At 42.9% G+C, this 9,490-nt stretch overlaps 1 protein-coding gene and 1 pseudogene across 2 annotated transcripts in view; both read right to left on the bottom strand.

Annotated features, from left to right (window-relative positions):
- Positions 1-348, bottom strand: part of NGDN (neuroguidin, EIF4E binding protein) — a 10,215-nt gene extending 9,867 nt beyond the window's left edge. Inside the window, exon 1 of the mRNA XM_011990695.1 lies at positions 318-348. Within this exon, the coding sequence (XP_011846085.1) occupies positions 318-329 (12 nt within the window). The 5' untranslated portion in view covers positions 330-348. The remainder of the gene's footprint in view (positions 1-317) is intronic.
- Positions 349-4,178: 3,830 nt separating this feature from the next.
- On the bottom strand, positions 4,179-4,585 carry LOC105547197 (annotated as a pseudogene). The gene has a single exon (XR_001007190.1). The product of XR_001007190.1 is annotated as a 60S ribosomal protein L31 pseudogene (transcript).
- Between the last annotated feature and the right edge of the window lie 4,905 nt (positions 4,586-9,490).

Below are 9,490 nucleotides of genomic sequence, written 5' to 3'. Positions count from 1 at the left end.
CCCTACAGAAGGGAGAGGAGGAGTAAAGAAAAGTCATTCTTTCCTCAGGATTATAAGAAGGCGGAACGTCTAGGTTGGGAAGCTGCCCTCTCTCCGTCTGACACCCCAGACTCGGGGCCTTCACACTCCTCTTCACAGACTCGCCCTAAAGCCAGCCCCTTGAGTTACTGGACAGGAACAGTAACTCTAGGGAGGCCGCCTCCTTGAAGTAACTTTCATCACCACTCTTCCCTGGTACCAACAGTTTGCCTCCAGCCGCTGAAGGGAAAGGAAAACTCCACAATAGCTACGAGAGGAAGAAACCACACCAAACTCACCGGCGCCGCCATCTTCGCAAAGCCCACCCCTTCCGGTTCCGTACTTCCTGAGCGCTAAGGGCGTCTTGATAGATTTGATAGACAACTGCCGCTTGCAAACCTAAGCCAATACGAATAAGGCCTCTCTCACTTCCGCCCCCAACGGGATAAACGAGAGGAGGAGTCTGATCTGGCCAATGGAATAAAGGAACTGGCTAAATTCGTCAGACTCAGCGATGTCAGGACCAAAAAAAAAAAAAAAGCACTTGGCAAAGAGCGTGTGATTGGTAGACTGAGTAAAATGATTGACGGCAAGCCAATAAGAGATAGGCAAATAGTTGATTGACAGTTGGAAGGACCAATAGAAAAAAGGAATTAGCAGCGCGAACTTAGCGCTTATTGGCTCCCGTCTGCCGCAGAACCCGGAGTCTTTTTTCACGGCACTTTTCTTGCAGTGCCTGAACAGGCCGCTAGGTGACGGGCCTCAGCTTCGCTTTGCGGTGTCGACGTTGCGGAGCCGCCATTGCTGGCTGCTCATCCAACGGCCACCGCGCCAAATTCCTCACAGAGCCGGTGGCCCTGGGATCGATTCTGTAACAGTACTCCTTGTGTGACTGTGGACAAGTCACTCGGTCTCTGAGCCTTCTTCATCTGTAAATAAGAGAGCGGGGCCAGAGAAGCCCAGAGCCAGAGTTTAGAAACTGACTGAGAGGACACCTACTCTCTTGATGTGCACCGTGGGGCGCTGAGAAACGGCCCCGACACTCTTCGCTCCTACCAGTTTGGGGACATGAAAAGAATGTTTTACAAGTTGGGGAACGGTTCATATTTACATGACTTACCCCGGTCACACAGGTCTTCAGCAGCAGAACTTGGTTCAGACTCGAGCAGTGCATGTTTCAATATGACCTGCCTCATCATTACCCAATGCTTTCAGATGTGTTCACTCACTCTGGTTTTTCACAGGCTGGTGAAGTAGATTGGACGGATATTCATTGTTCCCATCACATGCCTTAGGAAATAAAGCACTGAAAGGGTGAATGATAGTGTATAATTTTTGTTCACAACCGTCCAGCAGAGCTGGGTCTAGAAATCAGATCTTCCTGACTTGAAGCTGCTTTTGGAATTAAGAATAACACCCGTATCTGGGCAGCTGGGGTGAGGAAATCCTGGTATCTAGGTCTTGCTGGAATCAAGAAAGCAGGAGGGTGTTCAGTCCCCACTCCTCTGACATTTATTTGCTGCTTCAGGCCTAGTGTGGAAGCTCAGGATGCTGTTGCAGCATACTTAGTCAATTATCCAGTAGCTTTTGTAATGTTTTATCAAGATTTGTATTATGAAAAGTTTCTGTTTCTACATAAATTTTCGGACCTGTCTAGTTAGATCAGCAATAAACTTTTTGGGGAACTTGAAATTTAGTTTGTTCATATGCTTTATGACATCAATGAGAAAACAAATTGCACTGCCATATTTTGGTCTTGATTTTTTTTTTTTTTTTTTTTTTTTTGAGACGGAGTCTTGTACTGTTGCCCAGGCTGGAATGCAGTGTCACAACCTCGACTCTCGGCTCACTGCAACTTCTGCCTCCCTGTTCAAGCGATTCTCCTGCCTCAGCCTCCTGAGTAGCTGGGATTAGAGGCACCCGTCACCATGCCCAGCTCATTTTTTGTGTTTTTAGTGGAGACGGAGTTTCACTATGTTGACCAGGCTGGTCTCAAACTCCTGACCTTGCCATCTGCCTGCCTTGGCCTCCCAAAGTGCTAGGATTACAGGCATGAGCCTCCACTCTCAGCCTTGATTATTAAAATAATTGTCCACCAGGAACGGTGACTTAAGCCTGTAGTCCCAGCTACTCTGGAGGCTGAGGCAGGAGAATCACTTGAGCCCATGTGTTCAAGGCAGCATTGAGCCATGATCATGCCACTGCACTCCAGCCTGGGTGATGGAGCAAGACCCTATCTCTAAAAAAAAGGTGACAGAGGGGGACCCCATCTCTAAAAATCTAAAATATTTGTCAACTATAGGGGCAGAAAAGTGTGATACCTTTCCTCACCCATCATAAAGGTCATAGAAGACACTCCTACAACAAAAGACAAGTTAACAAGAAAAAAGTTTGATGAATTTATTTAAAGTTTTACCTGACACAGGAGCCTTCAGAAATGAAGATTCAAAGACCCAGGGAAAACTGTCCATTTTTATGGTTAGGTTTGGTGAAGAATGGACAGTGAGTAGAAATGTGACAGGACAAAAAGAGTATGATCTGACAGAAATAGACTGAGGGGGGAAACCCAGCAAGGCCTGTCTGTTCAGATTTTTCTCAGCCTCTCTAGATAACAATCCTTTTGGGTATAGGGAATGTGAAAGGAAAATAACTTGGGACCGCAGTTCACTATGCCAAAAGAAAAAAATTAAATTCAACACAGAGTCATGCAAGCAACTGCCTTTGCTTTTGTTCCTAAGTGGATAGCTACGGATAAAATGTTAAATATCTCTACAAGGATCTACTGTGTGTTCACCTTATCTTGTGTGCCGATTTACTGAGCCTGAAACAAATACCAATTGACTATTCCCCTACCTGCTCCTTTTCTCTTGCAACATGTGGATTAGTGTACCCTCCCTTTTTCCCCTCCAGCTTACTTTTCCCCTTTTAATAGTGAAGCCCTGAAAGTCACCTTTGGAGAAAGGCACAAGCCTCACTCCCAGACACGTCCTTAATCTTGGCAAAATAAACTTCTAAATTGATTGAGACCTGTTTCAGATACTTTCTGGTTTACAGGGAGGACCCCTCCAAAATGAGGATTTATGACTATCAAATGAGGAAGTCAGAGAATATTTTTTATGGTTAGCTCTCAGTAGAAAGGTGAGAGAAATTTAGAGTAAAATTTTTATGTTTTATGGCAGGTTTGGGGGACAGAGGTTACAGTTTTTTTGTTGTTTTGTTTTTGTTTTTAAGATGGAGTCTCGCTCTGTCACCCAGGATGGAGTGCAGTGGCGTGATCTCGGTTCACTGCAACCTCTGCCTCCTGGGTTCAAGCAATTCTTCTGCCCCAATCTCCTGAGTAGCTGGGACTACAGGCTTGTGCCACCATGCCCAGCTAATTTTTGTATTTTTAGTAGAGATGAGGTTTCACCATATTGGCCAGGCTGGTCTCGAACTCCTGACCTTGTGATCCACCAGCCTTGGCCTCCGTAAGTGCTGGGATTACAGGCATAAGCCACCGTGCCCGGCCTTTGTTTTTGTTTTTTAGACGGATTCTCGCTCTGTTGCTGAGGCTGGAGTGACCGGAGTGCAATGGCACGATCTCGGCCCACTGCAGCCTCCACCTCCCAGTTTCAAGCGATTCTCCTGCCTCAGCCTCCCAAGTAGCTGAGATTACAGGCATCCATCATGATGCCCGGCTAATTCTTGTATTTTTAGTAGAGTTGGAGTTTCATCATGTTCGCCAGGCTGGTCTCAAGTGGCCTCAAGTGATCTGCCCACCTCGGCCTCCCAAAGTGCTGGGATTACAGGTGTGAGCCACCAGGCCCAGCCGAAATTCTAGTTTCTATGGCTTGCCTTGGAGCAGAAGGAAGGGCAGCAGACAGGAGGGCAGGAGAAGGTCAGAGAAAGACTTTGCTTCTGAGGCTGCTTCTAAGGCCTTCCAATCTCCTTTAGTTCAAAGTGCTTAGCATGCCAAAGTGCCATACTCTGGAGTATCATTTTCTGAGCCCTGACACAACCATTCCTTTTGTTACAAGATAATCTTGGAGCTAACAGTACAATAAATCTTTGTAAAGCTCTTCTACCACTCAACCAACAAGCACTGGCAAAGAATACAAGATCATTAATTTTATTGTCTTCTGTTTCTTTTTCTTTTTTCTTTTCTTTTTTTTTTTTTTTTTTAATGAACTTAAATGGCTTTATGGGATGGAGAACTTACTTTTGAAAGTGGTAACAGGTACATAGGTAACCAAAGTATAGAGCTTATTTGGTGAATCTTCATCCTCATTACGTTTTCTGGACAGCCGCACACGGATTCGGTATGGGACATTCCTTATTCCTTTGGGCCAGACAGCTTTGTTGAGCCTCGTATCAGTGCGCACATCTGGAGTTCCCATCTCCTTCATGGCAAATTTCCGAATCTCTTTGAGTGCCCGAGGGGCACGCTTCTTGAAGCCCACTCCATGGATGCGCTTGTGAATGTTGATGGTGTATTCTCGGGTCACCACCTCGTTGATGGCAGAACGGCCCTTTTTCTTCCCGCCACCCTTCTTTGCGGGAGCCATTCTGCCGGGTTCAAGTTGGAAAGGAAGCTTGTCTTCTATTTCTTTCAACAGTTTCATAAACAGGCAATCGTCCATAATATTTCAAGTATACACTGAGAAAAATTGTTAACATCTATACTGAGATTTAATACACATACCATACAATTCACTATTTAAAGGATACAGTTCAGTGGGGTTGCGCATGGTGGCTTGCACCTGTAATCCCAGCACTTTGGGAGGCTGAGGCAGGAGGATCACTTGAGGCCTGGAGTTTGACACCAGCCTGGGGAGCATAGTGAAGAAACCTGCCTCTACAAAAAAAAAAAAAAAAAAAATTGTTTTGATTTTAAAAATCATAAAATTCAGTGGTTTTTAGTATATTCACACAGTTGTGCAAATATAACCATAATAATTTTAGAACGTTTTTACAATGTTCTAAAAAAAACCCAGTACCCATTAGTAGTCACTCCCCTTTTTTTCCCCAACCCTCTAAACCTCAGCTCTAGACAACCACTAATCAGCTTTGTATCCCTGTAGCTTTGTCTATTTTGAACATATCCTTAATGTGGAATTATGCAATGTTAGTCTTTTGTGACTGGCTGCTTTCACTTAGCATAAGGTTGTCAAGGTATCCATATTGTAGTGTATATCACTACTTTATTCCTTTTTACTGCTGAATAACATTTCATTGTATGGATATACTACATTTTATTTATCCATTCATCAGCTGATGGACATTTCGGTTGTTTCCACGTTCTGGTTAAGTAGTGCTGCTATACACATTTACAGCTAAATTCCTATGGGAACATATGTTTTCATTTCTTTTGGGTTTACATCTAGGAGTAGAGTTGCTGGGTCATAGGGTAACTCTATGTTTAACCATTTGAGGAACTGCCAGACTGTTTTCCAAAGGGCTGCACTATTTTACATTTTCACCAGCAATAAAACAGTTCCAATTTTTCCACATCCTTGCCAACATCTGCTATAATCTATAGTCTTAATTATAGTTACTCTAGTGAGTTACAAAGCAGTGTTTATTGAGATTTTGATTTGCATTTCCCTAATGTCTTATGATGTTGGACATGTTTTCATGTGCTAATGGGCCATGTGAATATCTTTGAAGAACTCTTAGCTGGGCACAGTGGCTCACGCCTGCAATCCCAGCACTTTGGGAAGCCGAGGCAGGTGGATCACGAGGTCAGGAGTTCAAGACCAGCCCGGCCGATATGGTGAAACCCCATCTCTACTAAAAATACAAAAATTAAGCTGGGTGTGGTGGCACACGCCTGTAGTCCCAGCTATTGGGAGGCTGAGGCAGAAGAATTGCTTGAACCCGACCCAGGAGGTGGAGGTTGCAGTGAGCTGAGATCTCACCAATGAACTCCAGCCTGGGTGACAGAGCAAGACTCCGTCTCAAAAAAAAAAAAAAAAGAACTGTCTGTTCAGATCACTTGCTCATTTTTAAATTGAGTTTTCCTTTTATTACTGGTCGTAAGCGTTATTTCCATATTCTAGACACAAGCTCCTTATTAGATACATGATTTGCAAATATTTTCTCCCACTTCGTTTTGTCTTTTCACTTGCTTAATGGTATTATTTGGAGGACAAAAGTTTTTAAGTTTATTTTGTTTTGTTTTGCTTTTTGAAACAGAGTCTCGCTCTGTCGCTCAGGCTGGAGTACAGTGGTGTGATCTTGGCTCACTGCAACCTCTGCCTCCCGGGTTCAAGCAATTCTCCTGCCTCAGCCTCCCGAGTGACTGGAATTGCAGGCATGCACCACCATGCCTGGCTAACTTTTTGTACTTTTAGTACAGATGGGTTTCACCATATTGGCCAGGCTGGTCTTGAACTCCTGACCTCAAGTGATCCACCTGCTTTGGCCTCCCAAAGTGCTGTGATTACAAGTGTGAGCCACCATGACCTCCCTGCTTCAAGTGATCCTGCAGCCTCAGACTCCCATAGCTGGGACTACAGGTATGTACCACCACACCCGACTAATTTTTGTGATTTTTTTTTTTTTTTTTTTTGTAGAGACAGATTTTTGCCATGTTGCCCAGGCTAGTCTCAAACTCTTGATTCAAGCAACCCTCCTGCCTTGGCCTCCCAAAGTGCTGGGATTACCGGTGTTAGCCACCATGCCTGGCCAAGATTTTAATTTTTATGAAGTCCAATTTACCTTTTTTTGGAGGGGGGAGAGTATTGCTTGTGTTTTAGGTGTTATATCTAAGAAATTGTTGCCTAATACAAGTCATGAAGATTTACACTTATGTTTTCTCCTAAGAGTTCAAAAATTGACTCAAAATGGATCAAAGACCTAATGTAAGATCCACTTTGTCAATTTTTGTGTGTGGTGTGAGGTAGGGGTCTGCCCTCATTCCTTTGCATGTGAATATTCAGTTGTTCCAGCAACATTTTTTGAAAAGACTGTTCTTTCCTTGTTGATCATTTCCTCAAGGGTCTTGGGACCCTTGTTAAAAATCAGTTGGCCATAAATGGCCAGGGGGGTGCAGTGGCTTAGACCTGTAATCCCAGCACTCTGGGAGGCCAAAGCGGGCAGATCACTTGAGGTCAGGATTTCGAGACCAGCCTGAACAACATAATGAAACCTGTCTCTACAAAAAAAAAAAAAAAAAATTAGCCAGGTGTGGTGGTACACACCTGTAGTCCAAGCTATTCAGGAGGCTGAGGTAGGAGAATAGCTTGAACCCAGGAAGTGGAGGTTGCAGTGAGCCAAGGTTGTGCCACTGCACTTCAACCTAGGCAACAGAGTGAGACCCTGTCTCAAAAAAAAAAAAAAATCAAAAATCAATTGACTATAAATGTACTTGTGTATTTCTGGACTCTCAATTCTATTCCATTGATCTATACGTCTCTCTTGATGCCAGTACCACACTATGTTGATTACTGTATATTTGTAATAAGTTTTGAAATTAGGAAGTGTAAGTCCTCCAATTTTGTTATTACTTTTTTTAATAGAGACAGCTTTGCCATTTTGACCAGGCTGGTCTTGAACTCCTGGCCTCAAGCAATCCACCAGCCTCAGCCTCCCAAAGTGCTGGGATTACAGGTGCGAGCCACAATCCCAGTCTAACAATTTTGTTGTTTTTCAATATGATTTGGCTATTCTGGGTCCCTTGCATTTCCATATGAATTTTAGGATCAGCTTGTCAATTTTTGTCCAAAAAGGACAGCTGGAATTTTGATAGGCATTGCAGTGAATCTGTAGATCCATTTGGAGAGTATTTCCATGTTAATTACACTAAGCCTTCAGATCTATGAACATGAGACCAGGACTAGGAAGCCCAGGATGTCCACTCTTGCCACTTCTATTCAACATCGTATTGGAGTCAGGGCAATTAGGCAAGACAATGAGATCAAAGGCATCCAGAATGGAAAGGAAGAAGTAAAATTCTATTTGCAGATGACATTATTTTATATATAGAAAATTTCCATTTGTTTAGGTCTTCTTTAATTTCTTTCAACAATATTTTGTAGGTTTTAGCATATAAGTTTTGCATTTCTTCTGCTAAATTTATTCCTATGTTTTCAAAATTATTTTTCATGTCATATTATGTTCCTATGACTGCTTTTACAAATTATCATAAACATGGTGGCTGAAAACAACGGGAATTTATTATGTCATCATCCAGGAGGCCAAAGGTTCAAAATCAGTTGAATCTGTCTGAAATCAAGATGTTAACAGGGCCACACTCCCTCTGGAGTCTGTAGGGGAGAACTTGTTCATTGCCCCTTTCAAGCTGGTGGCCATGTCACTCCAGTCTCTGCCTCCTTGGTCACATTGCCTCCTCTTCTGTGTTGTCAAATCTCCTCTGCCTCTGTTTTATAAGGATACTTGTGATTGGATTTAGGACCCACTTGGATAATCCAGAATAATCTCCCTAAGGTAATCCCCTGGATTTTATCACATTTGTAAAGACCCTTTTTTCTTATAAGGTAACATTCCCAGGTTCTAGAGATTAGGACTTGGTATTTTGGGATGGCCATTATTCAGCTGTTGCAGATCCTATTGTAAATGGAATTGTGTTTTAATTTTATTTTTTGATTGTTCATTCCAGTATGTAGAAATCCAATTGATTTTTGTATATTAATCTTGTGCCCTGCAACTTTGCTGAACTCATTTATGTTTTTTGTTGTTGTTTGTTTTGAGACAGAGTCTCACTCTGTCACCGAGGCTGGAGTGCAGTGGCACTGTGTTGGCTCACTGCAACCTCCGTCTCCTGGGTTCAAGCAATTCTCCTGCCTGAGCCTCCCGAGTAACTGGGATTACAGGCGTCCACCACCACACCCTGTTAGTTTTTATATTTTTAGTAGAGATGGGGTTTCACCATGTTGGTCAGGCTGGTCTTGAACTCCTGACCTCAGGTGATCCACCCACCTTGGCCTCCCAAAGTGCTGGGATTACAGGCATGAGTCACTGCGCCCAGCCTAGGTGAATTCATTTATTATTCTAATTGTGTTTTAGTGGATTCCTTAGAATTTTCTATATATAAAATAATGTCATCTGCAAATAGAATTTTACTTCTTCCTTTCCATTCTGGATGCCTTTGATCTCATTGTCTTGCCTAATTGCCCTGACTCCAATACAATGTTGAATAGAAGTGACAAGAGTGGACATCCTAGGCTTCCTACTCCTGATCTTATGGGGAAAGCATTAAGTCTTTCACTATTAAGTATTATGTTAACTGTGGAGTTTCAATAAATGCCCTTTATCAGGCTGAGGAAGTTTCCTTCTATTCCTAGTTTGTTAAGTGTTTTTATTCTGAAATGGTGTTATATTTTGTCAAATGCTTTTTCTACGTCTATTGAGATGATCATGTGCTTTTTGTTCTTGATTCTGTTGCTAATGTGTGTTATATTAATTGACTTTCAAATGTTAAGCTAGCCTTACATTCCTGGTGTAAATCCTAGTTGCTCAGGGTGTATAATCC

The sequence above is a fragment of the Mandrillus leucophaeus genome, unplaced genomic scaffold (assembly GCF_000951045.1).
Source record: "Mandrillus leucophaeus isolate KB7577 unplaced genomic scaffold, Mleu.le_1.0 Scaffold380, whole genome shotgun sequence".
Classification (NCBI taxonomy): Eukaryota; Metazoa; Chordata; class Mammalia; order Primates; family Cercopithecidae; genus Mandrillus; species Mandrillus leucophaeus.
The sequence above is the reverse complement of the archived record's forward strand: the minus strand, read 5'-3'. Positions and strand labels throughout refer to the sequence as shown.